The sequence below is a fragment of the Melanerpes formicivorus genome, unplaced genomic scaffold (assembly GCF_026170545.1).
Source record: "Melanerpes formicivorus ecotype bairdi unplaced genomic scaffold, bMelFor1.0.p_v2 SCAF_1, whole genome shotgun sequence".
Taxonomy (NCBI): Eukaryota; Metazoa; Chordata; class Aves; order Piciformes; family Picidae; genus Melanerpes; species Melanerpes formicivorus.
The window spans coordinates 30,111,952-30,136,060 of record NW_027142353.1 but is presented as its reverse complement, the minus strand read 5'-3'; the positions used below and the strand labels follow the sequence as shown (position 1 = coordinate 30,136,060).

The following is a 24,109-nucleotide window of genomic DNA, read 5'->3' as shown; positions in this document are numbered from 1 at the left end:
GAAAAAAACAAAAGTCTTAATTCGAGCAATGCATAAAGTGTAACAAAAAAATACTTCAATACATCAAGTGAACTGTTCTGCTTAACAGAAGAGTTAATTGCTGGGCAATCAGAAAAATGTTTTCTTGGTTTTAATAATTTACCACTTGAAATAATTCTTTGAAAAATAAGGACTTTCTTAAAAGAATGTATTTACAAATTAAGCAACCAAGTTATGTTTAAAGTTTCTACTTGTCAAATTAAATAGTCATTAACTATTTGAATACTCTAGGCCAAATCAAAGAGAGAAAAAATACTAGTTTGTATCATATTTTGAGTGAAAAATACACAGTAAGGTAATTTGTAAGCTAACGTGTTTTATAACTGGGGTGTCCCAGCACAAACACAGAATCAGTTAATTTATCTATCAATACCTAACAATAATTTATAGGATGTGTTAATTAATCAGCAAGCATATTTTCATATATAAAGGAGTATTTTAGAAGCACAACAAAATTATAATCTCTTTGATGCTACAGAGCTAGCCTTTTAATTTAGTAAGACTGTAAATGAGAGATTCTAAAGTTGTGAAATACTGTATCTATACTTGTAAGACTACCTCTCATGAATTACATTTTTTCACCTTAGCCCTCAATGTAATGACATAGAACATTTCTCTTCTGTCACAAGTGAGGTTCAGAAGTCTCATATAACATTGCTATCCATTTAAACAGACCCAGAGGTATATAAAACTCTTTTGAGTAAAATGTAACTGAAATTTCAATTAACTTCCAATTGTTATTTGTATTTTAAGTTCTCACACTGATGTGTAAGCAGCAAGGGTTTTTTTTTGGTTTTGTGTTTTCCCTTTTAGATTTCCAAATCAGACTTCTGTATTTAGGTATTTATAGTATTTTTCCCCCCTGCTCAATCCACATATCTTGGTAAAGTCAGAAATACTATTTCTACAAGGAGGTAGGACAGAGTATCACATTAAGTCATATTTTAAGTTAAAAAACCTCAAACAAAACCAAAAAAGGTTGGAGCCGTTAGTTCTCAGTACATCAAAGTCACCATGCTTTTCCAGATAGCTACACTGCAATATGAATATTGAATACTAACTGTTTCAGTTAGACAATTAATGTACAAATAAAGATATAGGCACCTTCTCAACATAAACCTTCTTAAACAAGTATCTACCTGTGTCAGTTTTAAGTGCAGACCTGCCTGCTTTCCATTTTTTTAATTTTTCCCTTCCTGGGAAGACACCGCTGTTTTTTTTCTGTAGGCTGTTGACAAACTCTGTTAATTCACACTTCCACGTTGATATATGATGCAATCTTGAATGTGAATAAAATTCAGAAATAAAACTACAATCTGAAGGTTTGGACATAGGAAAGGAAGCTGCCTTGCTAGGAGTAGGTACAGAAGTGCTTTTTGTGCTTGAAGGCCCCTGAACAGTGGAGTGGTGAGCACCATTTATTTTAGCATTACTGTGCAAAGATGAAGATGAGGATGAAATACTCATAGTCCTATGTGGATTCCCATAAAAGTCTGTATTTCTGTTGCTCTGATGCAACTGCTGTGTTGTGCAGTCTCTGAAGTCAGCCATGCCTTTCTCAGTCTTCCCCTCCTGCACAAGGCCCATAGAGAACCTACTTGCAACATTGTTGCTGGAGGGCAAGGAGCAATCCTGTGTCTTTAAGGCACTGGTAGAAGCATGTGTGTGTCCGTTAAAAATGGCAGTACTGGCTTTGTGAGACTGAATCCCGTTTTGTTTCTGTCCAGGAAGGATCTGTTCCAGCTCTGTAAATCCAAAATTGTCACTTTCTTCTTCCTCTTCTTCATTCCAGCTACTTATTCCATTGGGTGTGATCTCGTTTTCCATCTCACACTTTTTAATATGATTTCTGAAACAGATATGACTGTTTAATACCACATCTTTTATAAAACAAGGCAAATTCACAGGTCATTTTAAATGTTAAGTATTTATCTTCCTAGCTGTTATCAGTATGTACTTGAGTAGTTTTTAGATATTCAAGACAATTTTCTCAAACTCTGAGCCATATCCTCTTCATGTCTCAAAATACTGTACAGCTCTACAAAATATTTCACAGATTCAGTTATTATTAACAGTACCAGGAGTTTACACAGGAGTGACTAAAATCATGCTCACATTAGAAAAGCTATTTCTACAGTCCTTAATTTGTCCAGCAATCTTGAAATGAATCATAACAATTATTTATTTGTTAAAGGAACTGTATGACCACGGAGAGTACGAATGCTGCAGGGATATGCAAACCAGGAGTTTTCTTTTTATCAAGAAATGTGATTTTCCTTATCTAGTTACAAACACAACAAGAAAAAGGAAATATACACAGAAAACTTTATTTTTCAGAAAATCATTTGAATGTCATAGATCGATCATCTTTCAACAAAAATCTGCTCAAGCTGTATAAACCAAACATTTTAACCTTACCATAGAACCCCAAACAAACTACTTGTCATCTTTTAAGTATACAAAACTAAGTATGCTGCCAGAAGTGCATTGACAATTTATTTCTACTCTGGCAGTGTAGAGGCGAAGCTTTCATTCAAAAAAATTAACTCTGCAACAAATCCTAAGTGGAATTAAGGCCAAAGCCTTCAAGAGGTGATCTGAACAAAAAAATCCTCAAACCAACCAACCATCACGCTCAAGTCCCAAAGCTAGCAATTAAAAAAAAAAGATGGTAAATAATTAGCTATCCAGGGTACCAGTGAAAACAGAAAGCCAATTAACTGTGGCAACAATTTGGTTAAGATTATTATAATCATGTGTTAGGAGTTGCATAGTTGAAAGGGGTATATATTTAGTATCAGTGAATAGGGCAGGTTTTTAAACTGCTACTTTTTAGACTAGATTGGTATTTGTTGAAGTCTGAATTTAGTTCTAACTAAAAAAAATATTAACAATGGAATAATAAAAGATGGTAATTCTATCACTCATTGTTTAAAACGTGGGTAAGAAATACTGCTCATTTTGTGGAACTGATTTTATTTTTCCTAAATGTAGGCAAATCCCACATATGTGGTAAAGTCTCCTCAGCCTTATGCAGAACTGAATTCTAAATAGATCAGCTGACCCTGGAAGAACACAGACTGCCATTACAGTATCACTGGTTCTGTTTGAGCAGTAGTGTTGGACCAGATGACCTTCAGAAACCTCTTTCAACCTCATCCATTCCATAATTTTAGGATTCTCTAAACAACAAGCATGGTCTTTTGAAAAAGGTGCAGGAACTCTCTTTAAAAAGGGAGGGGAAAAAATCTACAGAACACTTAGGTCAAGTAGAAAGCTTTTTTCCAAGTTCCAGTTCCTCTGCCGGTTAAAAATTCTGCTGGTGCTTTCTGTTCTATTCCATTCTCAAGATCTTTGAGAAGAAATTTTACAAATGTAATCGATTTTTTAATCCATCTTCTCTCTCAAGAGTGACTTAAACCATGGTGTTAGCATACATATGGTATGTTGTAACTCTTCTTTTTAAGAAGCTAAAGAAGGAATTTAACAGCTAGTCTATATTCACAAATATTTGTTTGTAGGCACTTTTAGCAAAAGTAATCAAATCATGCCACCTTCTAGTTTTTGAAATAAAGAGTCTCAGTAGTCAGAATCCGTTAATGTATGACTGTTGCTTCCATACAGATATACCGCCTCCTAGGACTCCTAGGTCACATTATGAAGCAAAGTGTGGACCAAAGACTAGATACAAGGCTCGAAACAATGTAACTGCAGTTCTTTCCTCAACTATTTATGCAGCTACAGCCTAATTTTAAATTTCAGTGACTCAGAACTTCCCTCTTATAACGTGGAAGTGAATTTTAAAAGTGCTATGTAGCTATAAATCCAAGCCTATTATGAGTGAATGATTAGCATCTGCATTGCAAGATCAGAAACACTTACACCCTATTGAGATCTTTAGCTATATTGCTTGGACCTGGCATGGCATCTTCAGGTTTGCATACGCTATTAAAGTTGAGACCTTTTTGAACACTTGACTGCTTGGTGTAAAGCTGATATGGAATGTGCGAGAGGAGACGTCCAGCTTTAATGCTGAAACAAAAAAAGGAACATGTTAGTACTTAAGACACTTAAAGAAACCCCCAACGTTCTATGGTGAAAAACACCTCATGTACAATAAACTATGACTTTGGTCATTACCTTTTGCTGTCATGCTCTATGTACTTGCAGTCCCTTCCACAATCCCTTTCCCACTATTAAGTGGATTGAACTAAAAAGTAATATTTGACATGGTGACTGGTACTAGAAAAGATGTCTTGGTCAGTTGTCTATATCCATTTTTTTTCTCCAACTGACAGAAGCAAATCCCAAATACTAGATTAAAAAAAAAAAAAAAAAGCAATGCCCAGATGAAAAAAACTCTGCTGACTAGTCCTGGTTATTCTAACTAACAGTGCTCACTGAGCTCTTTAACTGGAACAATGCAAATGCATGTGTCCTGAGCAAATTTGGGTAAAATTTGAAGCAGGTCAGCTAGGATGCAGTTCACTATTGAGGAAAAACTACTTCTTCTATTCCAAAAGAATGTGAGAAAATTCACCAATGAAAGCTAGACAGAAGAAAAATTCCCAAATATACCTTCCATATGTATCTTCTGCAATCATTCTAGTTCTGTTCTATGTGTTCCACTGTATCACTCTCTTCTTTTTCTTCTTCCATTGAAAATGCAATTACACATCAATAATCATTAATTTCCTTAGAGAAGTCATGGACTTTAAAGTGGAATCCTCTTAAAAAATACACTGCAGCATTAACTCCACCTTAACATCTGCTGCTGGAGTAGAGGTGACAGACTTCCCTGCCTATACTTTGCTCTTCATACTGAACAGTAGGTCAGAGATGCTTGAACTTCTTACATTAGAGGAACCTCCCTCACATCAAAGCAGATTAATAACAGTGGTCACTTTTGAACATACTATTCAATTCAAAATTTTTAAGAGAATTTATCTCAGTGACAGATACTGTTTTCTGTTATTCAACACCTGAATGCTTTCTGTTGGAGATGTGCTTTTTAACAAACTGAAATCTGTACTACAAAGGAGCTGGATAGTGGAATAAAAGCCCTTGTAAAGCTTTCTTGCTGCAATTAGAGAAAAGAATATACAGGATATGGAATTTCCCAATTAGATAAACTAAAACTAGTTAGGCATACACCAAGGTCTGCCTGAAAATCTCTTCATTTGTTGCAGGAATGGAAAGGCAGAGCAAACACAGAGAAAGGGGCGTGCAGAATGAATAATTCTGTTGCTCAAGCAACTACACCTTACTCTAGAATACTGAATTTTCCAATTAGTCTTACAATACAATCTCTTTGTAATGCTAATCAAGCCAAAATTCTAGAGCTACTTGCATTTAACAACAGGTTTATGAGAGTCTGACTTCAGACCACAGTTCAGAATGTTCAGTTCAGAATATGCAAATCTTTTAATGCAGCAATAGATTTCAACATGTATCTTACCATCTTTATATAAGTAACTGAAAAAATCCTATCTTAGATAGTTCACATGGCATATTCCAAATTATTGACATTTTTGTTTTAATGTCTCTTTGCTGGCTCTCAAACAAAAAATGAAAATAATAGCTATTTTAATATGTTCATGGTAAGTCCATTAATCGCTGGAAAGCAGACAGATGCTATAGTGATAAGAACCAATAAAAGACAGCAATTAATTATTCATTCCATTATCAGCAAAGAATTCGAGTCACATGCAGTAAGTAAGGAACAGGGTTACGGAGACAAAAAGTGAAAACCAAGTCACTGAATTAGTGATTTGCAGCCTGAACCTTTTCTGTGAAAAGAATGTGGCAAGTATAGTGAAAAGAGATGGCATGTGAACACATAATTAAGGGCAAGATTACAATGTGTGCACACAAAGAAATAAATTAAAGCTCCACAGGCAAATGACCTTTCCATTTTGCAACCTTTGATAACAAGACTGAAGACCTAGCAACACTGCTTTACCAGCAATTTGTGACAGTAACATTTTAGGGCTGATACTTAACCAAACCAAAAAACTCAAATCCATTGTATTACCGTAACATGATGTAGACATGAACATTCAATATTCAGTAAATCCTCTACATCCACTGCACTAATCTACTACACATCCAACTGATCTACATTTGCCATTCCATACATGGAGATGAAATATTTAACCAATTAGTGTTCTTCACACTGTTCAGAAGATGGGGAAAAACGAGAGGTTGTGAGACTACTTTTACTCCAGATTCTAATATAAACACTTGCACTACTGAGACAGTTAGTTCCCTGTCTTCTTGTGCCCAACCCCATGTCTATACACAGTTCTTCTGACTGTTCAAAAGAACAACCTTCTAGAACCAGGAGATGCAGAACCTTAACATAAGACATCATAAGGAAAATTATAGGAGATGTCATACATTGATTCTAGAAAGTTTCTACTGAATGTACCTAATTTTATTTCGCAACATGGTTAAAATCATAGCAAGCGTTAATGGGATAAATTAAAACAGTCACGCCTTCCAAATAAAACCAGATCTACCATCATCTTTCCAAGTACTTAAACTCATGGATGAAGCCCTAAAAACTGTTCAAAAATTGTACCTGAAGTCTTCTTCAAAACTGAAGACCCTATAATTTTATAAAGTTAAAAAAATTTACTTTGAAGGTACATGACATGAAAGTAACTGAATCCAAAGGACTGAAATCAGCAAACTGAAAATAGGAACCAGAATTACGATTCTACAAGTATGTATGCAGAACTGGTTTTTCACTTGTTTCTGCTGGTCATCTACGAAAGAGGCTTGTTAACAATAGCATGACACTGACAGAATGATTTCCAGAACATATTCCTGCCTATTTCCCATGAGTTCCTCTGATGGAAGATGACAGCTGCAAGCCAGATTGACTGCTCTGAGCCTGGCTATTGTATTTTCCAAGGACCTGAGGACAACTTTAGTTGATCTTACATATTCCAGTGCACTGAGGAACCAACGAACATAAATTGTGTCTTTCTGTGGTTTGGGCTGGGTTTTTCTCGTTTGTTATTGTTGAATTACAAAGCCAGAACACAATAAATGTTTAGTTGGATTAGTATCAATTTTATGAAAATGCATTTCAATTAATATTCCTCTTTATTTACTAGATGAAGTGAAATGTAGGCAATGCACAAGGCAAGAGGTTAAAACACAATCACCTGGCACCTATTTAAACATACTGACCTGAAAGCCAGTTATTTGATTGGATATTAAATGAGATCAACAGGAAAATGTTCAGTTTCCTAATATGACTAAGACTTGCTGAATGTTTTCAGTGAAGTTTCTTAAGAAACAATCACCAGGAAACATATCTTCAATATAACAGTAGTCATTTTACTCAGTTGTTGCAAGATACATTTATTTTAAACAATCTCAAAATGCAATATTCTGTAATGCTGTTTTTTCCAGTCTTTGTATTTTTCTTCCAAAACAAGAAACCAAAAGCAGTAGATGTAAACTTACCTTTCCATGATCCATTCTGGACGAACTACTTTTTCTCCTTTCAATTCTTTTATTTTGGCATTTGGAAGATTTGTGGCAATGATGTGAGTTGTTTTTGATCTGGAATAATACACATGGTATTGGCCTCCATGCAACATCATTAGCCGTCTTAATTCATCAGCTGAGGGATCTATAAAATTAAAACCATAAATATTCCTGTTTTGTGTCAGCAGGTATAGTAAGAAAAATAACTTTGAGAAATATGATGCTGTTATCAGAAAGAGTGCAAAAATTTAGTTTTCTCCTGAAAAAACTTACAAGTTCTTCAAAGAACAAATCACAAAAACCGTTTCTGAAGAAATGTGTAACACTGTGTTTCTGAAGAGACCAATTCAAAATGTAAAAATTTTACATGTTATAGAGGATCTTTCCACAACACATGCGTTGGAGAGGGAAAAAAGTACTCAAGTAGATTTAATGCTATGCTACATTATAAACCACCGTGCATCAACACAAAATCACATTAACTCACTGATCTTTTCACCAGAGCCTGGTAGAGTAGTTTATAATCAAAAGTAGTATTAAAGAATTAATACCGAAAGGGTTTACCAACAGCACAGAAGTCCTACTATATAATTTCTGATGTATTCTTGAATTGTTACAGGGAACAAAGAATATCTTAAAAACTAACATCTCTTCTTATTGTTAAAAATATACTTATTTTGCAAGCAGAGGAGAGAAAATGAAAGAAAAAAACCTTTCAGCTTTAGGAAAACCTTTGTTGTGGTATCACACTGACACCAAAAGGCAATGGTTTGGGTCAGCAAAAATAGAGTGTTTTGAACAGTCAGTCTGGCATGAGATACTGGAAAGAAAAAGTTTTTCAATACAGGAATACAGTTACAATTCCTTCCATAGGCCTACTGTCAGCTCTCAAAATATTTCTAACACTTGATTATATCTCTAACTCTTAACTAAAAATAGCACACATTTCCTGTCCTATTTCAGACTTCTGAACAACTAGTAGAGTTCTTCTACCTTGAAGAATAAGGAAATGCTAGATTTTCACTAAAGAAATCACATTTATTAAAACTGAATCAGACGTATTAATAGGTTAACATGTCCACCTTAACCTTTTTCAGTCCACTTGAGCCCTATGTTTAAGCCACTGCTATGTTATCATAGAAGTTGTATGCATCAGTTATGTTATAGTCAGAACACCCCTGGCATAGGTCCCTGAAAAAAAGCTTCTGGGAAGTTTCAGAAAGGTTGTTAAGCTGCCTTACCGAACCCAGAAGAAATATGATTAAAATTCTTAATGCACTATCAGCCCACCACAGACAACGCATATATATATGTGTTACCTCTTCTCTTACTTCTTCCACTATTACTGGGTTCACCATCTCAAGCATTACACCACTGAGCAAGAAAACCCCAACATATCAACCCAAACATAAACTGAATACATACACTCCAACCATCAATAGCTTGAAAAATAAAAAACTGAATATATGTGGGAGCACATAGGAAGTTGGAAGGTTTCATTTCAAATAGTATCTGCAGAAAGGTAGAAAAATTTACTCCTATTTGTACTAGTGACCATTCATGTAAATGATTTACAAAAGTAATACTTATACTCAGAACCTAAGTCTGATTTTGTATGAAAAGCTTTAAACATGAAACACAAATGAACATAATACACAAAACATATACTGTAATGGTTATGTATTTACTTAGCTGTAAACTCATGTGTTTTACAGTTCTTTAATCCATTTAGGATTTACTTGGTTTACCAACAGACAGTACAACAAAACAGAACAAATCCTTAAAATAATAAAAGCTTCACCTGTAAAGCCATTGACATAGATAGAAACTCCACTAAAGATAGTTGATGAATTTCCATCCCTCTGGTGCTGTATGGCTGAATCGGACCGGAACTGATCCTCCAGTTTCTTAACCTTTGCAGACATGTATCCGCCCTAGTTTTTAAGTCAAAACAAAACAAACCCCATGATGTTTTATTTTCTAATGTTTACAGACAGAAATTGGTCAGTTATAAAACTGGAAAAGTAAGCAGTATCCCTTCAGTTTTATTTTGGTTAACATATAGAAGACATATTCTTTTTCCAAATGAAAACCAGTATCTTGTTTCCAACATGACAGGATTTATTTAGTATTTCTTTTATCTTAAGTCTATGAGAAAATGACCCTATCTGTATACAATATTTTTAGAGTAAAAAACAAAGAAAAAATAAGAGAATGATGCTAGCCTGGATGCTAAAGAGAGGATCACTGCCTAAAGAAACAAACTAGAGAATATTCATTTAGCTTCAAGTATTTTCAGTTCTTCAATATATATGAGACAGTAGCAGCATAAATATCTACGTAAACGAGATGATTGTTTTTACACCTATATAGAATGTGGAGTCACCCATAAAGAGTTTCAAGATTATTTAATTTTTAACTGATGATTTAAAGCTATTTAAGGGTCAGCACTAATTACTTTTGCAATGTAATGGATTATTGTGAATGAAGATTTCAAAAACTAGTAATTTAAAAAAAAATATTCTTATGAATATAGATTGCAAGTGAAACCAAGGGGTTTAATTTAGAACGTACCTTTAACATATACAACAAAACTGTAAAGCTTTTTAAACCACAGTGCCATTTACCTCTCAAAAAACCCAAACCAAACTAAAACAACACTAAACACTTAGTTTTGAACATACCCATATTCCCCAGCCATCGCCCTCGGCAGCCCGTTTTCGCCATCCACCCCGCCTCATACTGAAGCCTCTGCATAGGAAGAACAATGCTTGATCAATTAGAGGTTTAGTAATATCATCAGTGGCACTTCAATGACACATTACAGGACATCTACAGATTACCACAAAATGATGTTTTTCAAGGAGCTTCACTAAAGTATGAGAGTTACACTGTTAACCTAGAAATGAAAAAAATTGCATAAAAGCCTAGGTCCTCAGTTTTGTAGTACTGCACACTGTCACTCCTTCTGTGTACCAAAAAACAAGCATGCACATTTTGTTCTATTTACCTCGAATACAAAAAACTCATTACAATGTTCAGTTTAATAAATTATGATTTATTAAACTCTTCCTGCTCATTATACATCTCCTATAAAAAAAGGAGTAATAAAAGACTCTTAAATATAATTGCTACCATTCATGCAAAATATTGCGCAAGTAAGGTACAACCTTTTATTTCTTATTTGATACTATCTACATGGTGGGATTCAGACAAACACCTCCTGGTATGAGACACTGGATTAATGTTGTCAATATATTTACAGGTAACCGTAAAAAGTACAAACACCTGTTTCTTCAATGCAATACTTCACACAGAATTTAAAAAACAAAAAGCCCCAAGGTCATCTTACGGTCAGTGAAAAGCCAGTTGTTTAAATGATCTAATATGATCTACATGATCTACAGCTAGACTTGTGATTTATTTGGGGTTTGTTTGTTTGTATTTCTTAATAATGAACAAATATAGCCAACCAGCCAAACTGCCATTTTCCTTTACATAAACACTTATCCCTGGACCATGAGCTATACACAGCAGTGTCCCCAGATGAGCTATTAGTTGGCTAGAACAGAACTGGAGGAGAGAAAAAGAAACATTTTGGAGTGTGGTCAACTGTTTGCTGCACCCAAGTGATTCACATTAACTATAGCTGTTGTAGCACTGATTTTAAAATACTGATTAATGATGGATGTAAGATCATGAGGTCACTGCTGCTATTATATCTCTGACTTTCTACTCTTATCTAGTTCTCTAAATAAAAAAAAAGTTCTGTCTTTTAAGGCTATCAGCTTTTAAGAGTACAAGGACAAGACACTGAAACTAAAAGGAAGATTTATGCTAGGCACTTTTGTTATTTTCTATTCCTTTATCCTCCACAAAAATGCACCAAACTACAGTTAGTACACAGAAGGAAGTCGATGGTTGGGTAGCTGTTCTCTGGACTATTCATAGCATCATCCAGTAACAGAGCCCAGAACCTTCACCCAGTCTCCAGCTCACCAGAAAGGACATACAGCTGTGGATGGAGATAACAATGTCCAGGCCTTCTGCTGCACTTTTCTGGAAACTGCATTCTATAGCATATGAATTTTTTGTTTCCTCTGAAACTGGATAACAGCTGAATTTGAGCTTTTATTTCTTAAAACTCTTTTCTTCTAGAGCTACCAAACAGGCATATTTTGAAATGCAGTAAAATCATCCTTGCTGTGAGCAAGTTTCATTGGCAGAAGATGACAGAGATGCAGGAAAGTTTTCGTAAATACGATCATTTTCATGGAATACTGCAAATATGCCATATTAGGCAACCCTGGAATTATAGTCAAAGCAGGTGTAACTATGCTGAAAAGACAAGCTTAAGTGGTATGTTTCAGTACCTTTGCAACACAGGAAGATTATGATGCACCTGGTTCTATTCTTCTTGTAGTTGCTGCAATCTGAAACATAGCCTAATCACATGTATGTAATTATGAAGACTAATCACATGTCAAGGAGACGAACTCTGTATCAGTAACCGAAACAAAGCAATCCCTCCTCAGTATGCTGTTTTTTCTCTAGGAATGTGCTTCTCAGAAACCAGCTTCCAAGACACTGGCCTTTCCGATATTTTTAGTGGTTTACATTACACCTAATAGATACCACAAAACTCTTAAGGAGCAGAGAGAAAAATGAGAGATCATCTAGATGACCACATGAAATACAAAATGAACATTTTTCCTGTAGAGGACAGTAACTACTGCGAATGGTTATATGACTTCTTTCATATGGAAAATCTGTATTGTTCTATCAGCTACGTCAATTGAAATTCAAATCTATCACTTCTGGCTAAGAAATTCTCAGAGAAAACAGGTATCCACTACAAAAATGTCATCTAGTTGTTTTACATACTAGAGGTATCAATGTATGAGCTCATAAGAGACACCAGAATTTAAACTGCTGATTACCCACCCTTTCTCCTTCTGAAAAAAAAATAAATAAAAAATGTAAAAATTACAATAGCAACAACCAAAAGCATGTCTATTATTAAGAAACTATCATGAAAAGAAACTCTAAATCTGAAAAACAAACAAAGAAACAACAAAGAATGTTCAAGACTGTGCACAACCCACACTACAAGACACTGCAACATCAGCCTAGCAAAGATATTTTTTTATTCCAGTCACTGAGTTCTTGAGAAGTAGGATCTGATATGTAGTTTCTCTGACTGCTATATAGACAACTGTATGCTTAAACTAAAGTATCTAATGCCCAAGAAACTGAACAACTGCTTTCATGAGGGTAAGCTTTTCTGAAACCTTGAAAGACATTTCATTTTTATCCAGGACACTGGGAGGGAGGAGGAGTGATCTCTGTGTAAAAACTATTAGATCAGAAAACCAAAACCAGTGGGGCAAATCAGAACCATGGGTACATGCCTAGTTTGATTAAAACTAGAAGTCACAAAAACCAAACTATTTTTGGTGTATCAAGAACATGGCATATCAAGTTGTCTTCCTAGAGCCTGCAAAAATGGAGATGCTAGGCTGCAATGCCTACTTACAACATCTGATAATGATTTACCATTTTATTAGCAGACATTGGGTTTGACTTTGTCAGTCCACTTAACCTCCAAGTTAGGAAAATGGTGCTTCAGTGATTATTAGATGCCTTTGGCTCAAGTACTGAGAGACATGGATTATTTTCTTAATGTTGATATGAGCACAAAAGCTCAGTGACTCAGTAATAGTGAACCACCATGGTTACTAGTTTTCAGGGTATCTCTAGAGCCTAAAGGACATGCTATAAAGTGACCCCTTCACCCAGATAATAAAATGGAAATGCTCATATTCTGACCTGTGAGCACTAACAAATCTTCAACAATTAGAAGATAAATACCAAAAAATTCTGAAACTGCACAAAGGCCTGTAAAGGTAGATCTAGTTTATTACCCCAAGTTTCCAGTGCAAGAAAAGCTATTTTTAAAGAAAATAAGTCAGCAACTCCTGTGATGAAAATGAACATAATTTGGCCCTGCATCTTTCTCTAGACCATATACAAATAGTAAAATCTTACTCTTCTAAAATAGGGCACTTCAAAGTTCTTGTTTCTATTGGGCAATCTTTTCCAAAATTGAAGCTATAAAAGAAACTAAGAGTATTCACACTTTGTACTTGGTGGCTCAGAAATACTCAATATAGCCCACTAGAGAAAGCCATGTAACATCTCTTTGCATACTGCTCCACAGGCCTAGCATTATACTTTCTAGTCCACAAACATTTAATTCTATTGTTAAAGACTGTTAATCAAAGCCCATAAATAGCATTTCATGATGGCATTAAATGTTAAGCCTAAGAATAGAATAGAATAGAATATAGACTGGAAGAGACCCTCAAGATCATCATGTCCAACCCATCACCCAACACTATCTAATCAACAAAACCATGCAACCAAGACTCCATCAAGTCTCCTCCTAAACACCTCCAATGATGGCAACCCCACTACCTCCCCAGGCAGCCCATTCCAATGGGCAATCACTCTATGAAGAATTTCTTCCTAACATCCAATCTAAACCTCCCCTGGCACAGCTTGAGACTGTGTCCTCTTGTTCTGGTGCTGGTTGCCTGGGAGAAGAGACCAGCCCCCGCCTGTCTACAACCTCCCTTCAGGTAGTTGCACAGAGCAAGAAGATCTCCCCTGAGCCTCCTCTTCTCCAACTCTATAAATGTGTCTGTGCATATAGAAGAGTTGCACAATGAGATTTTAGATCATAATACAAAGAATATAGATGTGAATGTTGATATGGGTTATCATTTGTTTTAATCTCATCTGTAGCACACACAATCTGATGCAGGAAAGTTAACTCTTGAAAATACTAAACTCAGTATGGTGTAAGAGGCTTTCCATTATCTTGGACAGCTGGGGCAAGGCAGGTAATGAACAAACCCAGTCCAAAACCCTCTGGTATTATGGGGAAAATGCTTAGGAACACAGAACAGAAATCTCAGTGGCTCTCTAGTAAGTGGGACTGGATCCTTATGGACTTTTATTTCCAGGTCAGTCCTAGTGTTGCCCAAACTTGAACTGTGCCTGTCATGCTCTTCATTTTTCCAGGTATATGCTACAGATACATTTCTGCTGCTTCTTCAAGTAGCCAACTTGGATCTGGCAGAACAGGTACTATAGGAGAGTATATGGACTACTTCCAAAGATAAAATGAGGCTGCATTGCGAATCAGTGAATAACACTACCAAATCTGTGTCTAAATATGTGACACAAGCAACATCCAATTCAGATAATCCAGTTTCAGGTAACTGAAAGCTGAGTGAAAGTACAACATATTGCAATAGTTATTTTGCATTTCTGACCAGAGTGAACATCCTGTGAGTGTCCTCTAAGGCAAATGAACTTGATTTAATTAACATATTCAAACAACACAAGCTTTATTTTTTAAAATGTAACCCTACTGCTAACAGAAGTATGGGTATCTCATGTTGTTGCTGATGAGTGTCAGAATCTTCTGCTTGAACTGTATACTGAATCCATTCCAGCTCACCAGGCTTAGCCATTGTTTCCATTATTGTGGCCTGTTTGAGTTTCATGCATGTACATTCCGTGTCCCACATCAAACTCACAGCTCTACTTGGCACTAATCTGCAAGCCCTTTGAGGAAAGAGCTGTTTTATGTGTTTACATGTTTCTCAGCACAAGAGCGTCCTATTCTTGGCAGTTTTCTGGAAAAGAGATGCTGCAAATGGGTCTAAAACTTTTCTACCACATATTGAAAAGATCAGAATCCAACAAAAGAACTTAAAAATAATTTTTAAAATAGTTAGTAACTTAAAAAAAAACCAAACTGTATTATTAAATCTGTGATTTGGGACAATTCTGAGTTAACACTACTGTTCCATATTAAAATAGATTAGTAAGTATGTTGCAAAGGAACTGAATTTTATTCTAGGCAGGGAAAAAAACTCTCAGGGTCAAGTTTTGTAAGATGGTCAAGTCAACTTGATGGCTGACTGCCACCAAAAGGGACAGTTCTGGTCTCAAACCTCTGCTAGCCTAACAGGCTTTACCTCTTCTTCTGAACCTCAAACACTACCGTCAAATTCACACAACCCCTATGTGGCAATGCCAGCCACGAGCAGTGAGAGCAATCTGGCAGTGCAGGCCTAGAGCCTGACATGGTGGTAGGCCAAGCTCAGCATAAATGCAGAGCCAGCTAGCAGTGTAGAAAAACAGTGCTGTGCCTGCAGCATGTAACTAAAACAAGACATTGGTAGCTATAAACATGGAAAGTTATCTTGGAACAACAGGACATGCACCTGCATTAACAAACCTTGTGTGTCATTAGTAGTTGGACCAATAATCTATAATAGTGCAATGTGTGGTCACTCATAGGGAACCAATGAAGCCATGCCAACAAGGCACTCCGAGTTTATATAAGTTGTAGAAGTTCCCTTGCTACGCAATTCTGCCTTTCCTGTCTCTTCTTCTTCTACACTTTACTGTGCTATACTCGCACCATAGGCCTGCAATACTGGAACAATAATGGAACAATACTCGATCATATTGGTCAGCCGTATTGATTCCAATCTCTGTCGCCCCCTATGTTTGTACTGGTCCTTTGTGCAACCCAGCTCACTAAATCAGTAGAAGATTTACATAATTTTTTAGTTTCCTATTAGTTCAGCAAGCTGAATTGACTCACAAAAGCATCAGACAAAGCTAAAGCAGACAGGCCAGGAAAGAAGAACTGATGGAACTGGTCCTTTCATTGTCTGTGGGACCTTAAGATTATATTTGCTATTTGTAGAAACCGCCTTTTAGAGTGATGGCTGCAATTGTGGTGTAAATGTGGATACAGAGTTGCAGTGAGCTAGCTACTATTTACTAACTAGACAAGCTTGTTTTTTTCAGTCCCCAGTAAAGAGGAGGGATAGGCTACCTCATCTTTTCCGTAACACACGAGTTTTCAAATAAAGTTAACAATGAAACAACTTCCCCATTTATGCCACATGTTTTAGACCATGCCATAATTGTTTCTAACTACAAGCACTTGATGTTACAGGGTCAACCAGCAAGTTCTGTTTTGCAGTTCAATCTTGCACGACATTTTAAAGAAGTTAAATTAGCTGAAGGACACTTGAAAAATATGTCCCAAAACCACCCAACACCATCCCATCTTCTATGAGGAAACCTAAGATTATGAATTAGAAAAGAATAATCATTAAAATCTGGGGCAAATGAGACAGCAAACTGTTAGTGAAGTATGAGACATTAATTAATACTGTTTTTCTGGGTTTTTTCCTAAAATATGAAAATCCATGGCAGTTGCTAGAAAGGTGACATAGCACACAACCCATATTAAGCTCAGAAAAAAACAAAATCCTTTTGTGTAGATGACTATTTAAAGAAGGTGTTCTGTACATACTTTCATTTGGGCTTGACAGCAAAAAATCAAGTAACTATACTCTGACCGTAAGGTCAATGCAGGAAATCTTTGCTAAACTAATCCAAATTAATAAATGCACTATTTTTGCAACTCAAAGTGCTTTTATTTCAAACCAGTTTACTTTAACATCAAGGACTAATTACTTTACATACAAGTAACAACTGAAAAATATGCAATTCTATCGTTGGTGAATCACTGCAATGACCTAATGCAGTTGAACAACAGACAAAAATTTACATGAGAGCTCTACAGGACAAAACGTTTAGACCTTTTCAGAACTGACTTAAGAGTCTTGGACAGACAATTCTTTCAATTATCACAACTTAAAGAACCTTGACCATAAGGTACTGAAAACAGCATTACTGCGGTCTTCACCAGCTTCGAGCAGTCTGTTTTCAAGATACTCCTTTTGCTTTTATACACAGCATTTGAGACATTTAGTTCTTTGAAAAATAGCAAGCCAGATTCAATTTGAGACCAACTGTCAATGTTTCATTCCCCCCTAGGAATAACACTCAGTAGCAGCTAGTCTGTTTAGAGTTTGTCACAAGCAGTGGTTTAACTTGGTTGGTTTTTTTTCTTCTGCTCACAGAAAACTGGCTTCAGTTTCAACATTTCTATATTGTCTGGTAAAACTTCATCCTGTTCTCAATGATGAGTGGCTCTTCATAAATTTTATTTTATAATAAACCATGTAGATAAAGTACATCCAACTGTTTCATACAACTGTTTGTTTCATACAACTGTTCTTACTGCCACAAATGCACAGCAGACTTCAGGAATGGACTTTGTTATTTCTCTTCTGCACTTACATTCTTTTGGATATTCAACCCTAAGAGAACTTAGCACACTTGCAATCTTTATGCCAGTTTCTAAATACCTACGTTCCAGAATAAAATCTATTATATCAAGATAGATGAAGAAGTGTATCTTGTGGAATTAGGACTTTCAGTAGCAACTCAGTGAACGGGTTGTAAATCAAAAAAAGAAAATTCTCTTTCTGCCTTGGACTTGAGTATTTGAAACAACAAGCAAGATGAATATACGAACTGGATATTCTTCCTTCAAGTCCCTATGCTTAGCTGCCTGTAGTTTTTGAAAACAAACTCTTCTCTGTTAAAAGGAAGACTAGGATGTTAATTTTTTCCACCTAATAGACCATGAGAACTTGGTCAGTAAGTTTGTCATTTGTGCACTCAGTCTGACAGTAACTCAGTCCCACAACTTGTGTCCTAATAAGAAGCTTATGCTATGCCATAGTTTAAGCCTCAGCAGGTACTAAATAAAGGAAAATAAATAAACCATACTTCCTCCCAAACAATAAAAGTTCTTAGGTACAACTGAAGGAAATGTCTGTGCAGAGCTAAAGAAAAATTTAATGATGTAGGTAAAGTTGACATGTGGAGGTATAATTGATCAAAATAAATAACTGCAAAATTTTCCTGAGGTGATCAAAGCAGGGAATCTGTGAATGCTCAGAATTTATTAACATTTCTTAACTCTGTTGGTGAAAATCTCTGACATTATCTTCAGCCTCCTCAGACTTCAGGACAGCACACTTGTGAAATCTTGTCAAAAGAGACTACACATTTCTGACCGATTTTGTGGATTTGCCTACACAAGTGTATGTATGGGTGTATATATACACACACACACATGTGCACATATATGTGGGTGTTTGTGTGCATGTATACATACAAAACAAGGGTCTTGTGGTTGATCAATTTGCTCACTACCCAGATTGCTCAGATTAACCACTTTGGCAACAGAGAATGGCATTGGAAATTGATACACTCTCTGGGCTGACACTTTAATTGACATAATGAGAAGGCACCACTTCTCTACAAGCTATTTTTTCCCGAAGTGCCCAGGGCAGTTGTGCTTTATGCTCATTCCAATGTTACCAATGTACACTGAGCAGCTGCTGAGGTCAGGCTTTTCAGGGAAAAGAAAACACTTTGCTAATCATAGCTGATGTCAGATACTAAGGGAGACCATCTCTCTACTCACATGTGAGCAACACTAAACACAGTAGCAAAACTCCAAGAACTCAAGTAACTTTAGAATTAAAAGCACTGATGAGTACACATTCAGTATTTAAATAGGTTGATTTTCTGTTCCAGCAGCTTTTGAATGACATTACTCAATTCCAACTGACATTGCAGTCAGGTTCCCAAATGTTTTTCTGATTTGCCTTTAAAACTCTCAAAGCTGCAAATTTCTGGTTTAAGTCTCTACGAGATACAACCTCTATGTTTAGCCTTGAATTTTTAAGTTTCTACTCAAGTTTTCTACATCTTTCTTTAGTCCATGGATATTACTTTTTTATCAGTTCAGACCAACAAGACTAGTAAATGGAGAGATCAAAACAAACAGAAATATTTTTTCCTTTATAACCTAGTTTATTTGTGGATTCTCTGACAGACCATTATTTTAGATCCTTAGCTCAACTGAGAGTTGCATTCTAAAGCACAAAATGGCAAAATACAGGTACTCTATTTGGTAAATGGCACTAATCATTTACCATGCTTGCCATGAGGTCATGGACTTTTCTGACTGTAAGAACCACCATCAATTCCACTACTTTCCTGAAACAGCAACAGCTCCTAGTTCAAAAATAATCTAAATGAAGTACAACTGTTTGTCCAAGATGCTGACTCATCATGCCCTGAACTAACAGCTTATTTCAGCCACTTCAAAAATATAAAGCCATAAACAACATGAATAGAAGTTTATTTTACTCAAGGTATGCATTGACAACTAGAACTTGACCCAAAATTATAGCAAAAAATCTAGCAAAATATTGCCAATCTACAAGTCAATATGGAAAAAACCTTGGAGCAGTTCTCAACCTTACTCCACACAGTTTCAGCACTGCTTTCACATTTTGGCATTCAGATCAATTCACATGCATTTGCAAGAATGCCTCTGCAAGGTACTTGAGCAGTATTTTCTCCTGAGTGAAATTAGCTTTCTCCCTTTTCAGGATTATTTACTTTCATAAATCAAGAAGCTGAAAAGGTCTGTATGAATTCAAGTAGACCAAATTAGGACAATACAGCTGATAATTTCCTTATGTTGGGATCTAGTTGAAGTATTCACAGAGAGCCAAGAACAGAAAGCAAAATCAACACGGAAGAGTTAAACGCAGTATGGCCAAGCTTTACTTATGCAAGCAACCACATTTCAAACTACTACTCCATATGAAATAAAAAAATGGGGAGACCAAAGACACAGAAGATTCTCCTCCCTACAAATATTTGTGTCTCAAATTAAAATGGTGTCTGGTTTCCACAACAGAGAAGAAAGCTGCTCTCAGGGAGAAACACACATACATCTCTCTCTCAAAAAAGGATGCTTCCACCTTCCCTTGTCCAGTTCCACGTACTAATATAGACATAGTCTTATCAAGGAGATGAAACCAAATTAAGAAGTTGCTTGGTTGCTGTCACTTGACATCACTCTGCAAGACACAGGGTATAAACACCACTGCTCACTGTAATAGATTATTGAATAACTCTGGGCAAGCTGCCTCACTAACAGCTCCCAAGTCAAGGTGGATCAAATCTGCCTTGGAGAACACCAGACCCCAGCTTATCTGTGGGCAGTATCTTGCTATCAGCAGGGATTTTTCAGGAGACACTGCACATTTGCTTTCAGAAATAATGGAAATTGCCCACTCAAGTTGTGGATGTCTCCTCCCTGGAGAAGGTTCAAGGCCAGGCTGGACAGAGCCTTGAAGAACCTGGTCTAGTGGAAGTTGTCCCTGCCCATGGCAGGGGATTTGGAACTAAACAATCTCAAGCTCCCTTCTGACCCAAACCATTCTATAATTCTATGATAATTCTATAAAATTTTGCCATTGGATACAAGACAGTTTGTCTCCTGGGCCCAGCACTATGGTCAATGTGCTGCAGTGAAGCAGTGATGCCCTGATTACTGACAGGAATTGTTTTCTAGTTTCCTTTATACCTGGCATTCTCTTTTCTCTATTTACAAAGAAGTACACATATTGATACCTCATTGCTTGTAGTGTGGTCACGCTACTGTGGTTTACTGATCTAGTGTGAGGTGTCCCTGCCCGTGGCAGGAGGGCTGGAACTAGATGATCCTTGAGGTCCCTTCCAAACCTAACAATTCTACAATTCTAAGTATGCTGTCTTACACATTTGAGAATTACTCAAAAGTAGATGCTTTTTCACATCCATTTAGATTTTCTCTCTTACTTATTTCTTTATAGTTCCATGACTGCTCTCATTTATGTTAGATTCCATTTTCTTCTGATTTTGCTATGCTTAGGTAAACAAATGGCACTATCACCAAATTAATCCACACTGTATTCTTGAGGGAGAGTTTCAACTTTGGATATTTAAGTCACTTGTTATATCTCTTCCTGGAAAACACACTGCTAAGAGCTGGCAGAGATCTTAGTGATAACAATGTACACTTCTAATAAAAACAGGAAAATGTACAATACAAAAGAATTAATTCATCATTAAACAAACAATAGCTAACAAATTACATGGGGAAAGTACATGATGGGGTCAGGCAGGTTTTTCTTTTCCTGCTTGTCCTAAACAGCTGATTAAAAAAAAAAAGTTTGTACAATCATACTAATTTTTTTCCACTTACTCAAAAGCAGGTTTTCTGTTTGAATCATTCTTATTAAAAAAAAAAAAAAAAAATAAATCTCGAGTACCTGAAAGGGATGGTAGAAAGCCTCAAAATCTGCCACAAAACTTCTTTAAAAAAAGACATCTGGGTCAAGGGCTCACAACACATTCATCAAAATCAGCACTCAGGTACAAGACACTATCACTGCACCAGAACAGGCTGCGACTGAGTATCTATATACCACCCAGATAGGACTGGTGCTATGTTTGAAATACCAGTTACTGAATAATGTGTTGAAGATACATGTACCATACATTGAAAAACATACAATCAATTCACTACTGAGGCTTGAAATATGCTAATGTAATTTTTGTATTAGAGCTTTACTTTTAAAACTATCCTCAAGTAGTTAAACATCAGTGAGTCACAAGGCAGGTGTCTGCATTCTGTGTGCCTCTACTAATACTGCCCTACCAATGACCTCCAGTCTGACAGTTTGGGATTATTTACTAACAGGGATTGTATACATTATCCAGTGGAAGAAATGGACTGAACAAAATTCCAATATGGTGGGAATGGATAATAACTACATGCTTAAGACAAGATGGCAAACAATTTGCCAGAGATTCAGATTTCTGTGTTAAATGTTATAAACCTCAGTCAGACAGAACTATTCCAGAAATAAATTTTAACTATAACCTCTATCAACTAATGGCAATTGGAGAACTGTTTTAAGCAGTTAAATCTGATCAACAACAGCGTCTAAAATAAAGAATTTGGATTTTAAAACTACAATCCTATTTTTGCTTCTTTGGACTACAGTATCAAATCTGGGATTGGACCTGGATTCTAAATCAAGATGCATACATCAACTCATCTTTTTACAATTAAACAACTCCCATTAACACAAGCAGAGTATTCACAGCTCAGAGTATTCACAGCTCTGTCATTTTGAAAACTTAGACATTAATCTTAAAGCATCAGAAATAATGTAATATTACAGTATACAACACAAGATATTTTCTACCCAAAAATCACATGCTCGTGATACTATCTCTCCTCTAAGATTGATACACTATGCACCTCTCATCAGGGGCTTTTTGCTCAGTATCACAAATCAAGTCAATGGTAACTATACAGTAAAATGCAGCAGGGGTGAAGAAGCATCAGTGAACACGTATGTACCCGTGTGTCTGTATGCAAAGGCTTACTTATCAAGCATAGGTCCTCTTCCTTTACGCAGACCGGTTGTACACAGCACTATTGCTCAGCAAATACAACTTGTGACAAAACACGATGGATAAACGCAGGCTGCATGCTGCTACGGCTGACTGCCTCAGCGCGTGGGGTGTTCGCGAGGGCAACGCTGCACCACGACTTGGCCTTTCCTCTTCCTCCTCCAACCTATATCCCTGCAATGACCCCTTAGCTAGCAAAATGCTGGCGGCATCACTCCGGCTCTGCCTGGGGAGCCGTGTTGTGTCTGAAGCGCAGGCCCCATGTGACCAGCACACGCACACACACCGGTGCCGCGACTGGCGGGGGAAGGGCAGGGCCGACCTGGGGTGGCAGTGGTCCGCATCCCCGGCACACCCTCGGCCACTAGCAGAGGGCGCGCCCGCACGAGCTCAGAGGTCTGTCCCACTCCCTTTCCCTCCCTCCTCCACCTCCCCCCCCCTCCCCCCCCCCCCCGCCAGCACACCCTCTGCGCGCGCGGGCAAAGCGGGGTTGAACGAGGCCGCCCGCGCTGGTTACATAACCCCGCACGCCACCCTCCTCACACCCACACCAAGTCCCGCGCTGGGGAAGAGCTGCGGCAGGGAGAACCAGGCCGCGGGCCCAGGGAGGGGCTGAGACAGGGCAGGATCCACGGGCCCCGCGGCTGCCTCAGGCTCCCCCTTCCTTCTTTCCCCCCACCTTCCCGAGCTGCCCCCCGCACGCGTGCACAGAGTCGCGCTTGCGAGCACCGGGCGGCCAAGGCCGTTGTGGTTTATGCACCGGCTCCCGGCAGCTCCCCGCCGCTGCTCACCTTTCGCTGCGTCCCAGACGCACATTCCCGGGGCGCCGCCGCCTCCTGCCCTGCCGGGCCGCTTGAGGACTTCACATCGCGGCTGCCCCCGGCACGGACGCACGCATTCACCACCTCCTGCCCGCCTTCTTCTTCCTCCTCCCCAGCTCTCAGCCCCGGCCGCGCTCTCCCTCTTCCTTCCTTCCTTCCTCTCCCTCTGCTCCCCCCGGCGCGTTCTCCTCCCCCTCTCGGTGTCCCCAGCAGCGGCCCCTCCTCCCGCCGTCCTTCCTGCGAGCGCGTCACGACAGAGTCTCGCGCCACCAACCGCCGCTCGGTCAACAAGCGGCGCGCGCCGGGCAAGGCCAGCTAGCCTGCCCGCCCCCGGCGCGCCCCCTAGTGGCTCGCGTCCCGCGGAAAGTCGCGTGCTGCTCCGCCGAGAGGGCTGGGGAGCTCTCGCGGCGGGCACGAGCAGCCCGTGCGCTTCTCCGGCTTTCCCACCCCAACGCCCTGGGTGG

General features: G+C 37.9%; 1 protein-coding gene across 7 annotated transcripts in view; it reads right to left on the bottom strand.

Moving 5' to 3' along the window:
• Nucleotides 1-23,858, bottom strand: part of REV1 (REV1 DNA directed polymerase) — a 59,666-nt gene extending 35,808 nt beyond the window's left edge. For 2 of the 7 annotated variants that reach the window (XM_068138528.1, XM_068138537.1), the window contains exons 1-7: nt 23,616-23,846; nt 22,798-22,998; nt 10,227-10,293; nt 9,344-9,476; nt 7,519-7,687; nt 3,922-4,071; nt 1,179-1,888 (exon numbers count right to left, since the gene is read on the bottom strand). In XM_068138528.1, the coding sequence (XP_067994629.1) occupies nt 1,179-1,888; nt 3,922-4,071; nt 7,519-7,687; nt 9,344-9,476; nt 10,227-10,293; nt 22,798-22,808 (1,240 nt within the window). In that variant the 5' untranslated portion in view covers nt 22,809-22,998; nt 23,616-23,846. Of the gene's footprint in view, nt 1-1,178; nt 1,889-3,921; nt 4,072-4,179; nt 4,354-7,518; nt 7,714-9,343; nt 9,477-10,226; nt 10,294-11,915; nt 11,976-22,797; nt 22,999-23,615 lie in introns of those variants that run through there. The other 5 variants (XM_068138583.1, XM_068138555.1, XM_068138547.1 and 2 more) reach the window with 5 other exon arrangements.
• Between the last annotated feature and the right edge of the window lie 251 nt (nt 23,859-24,109).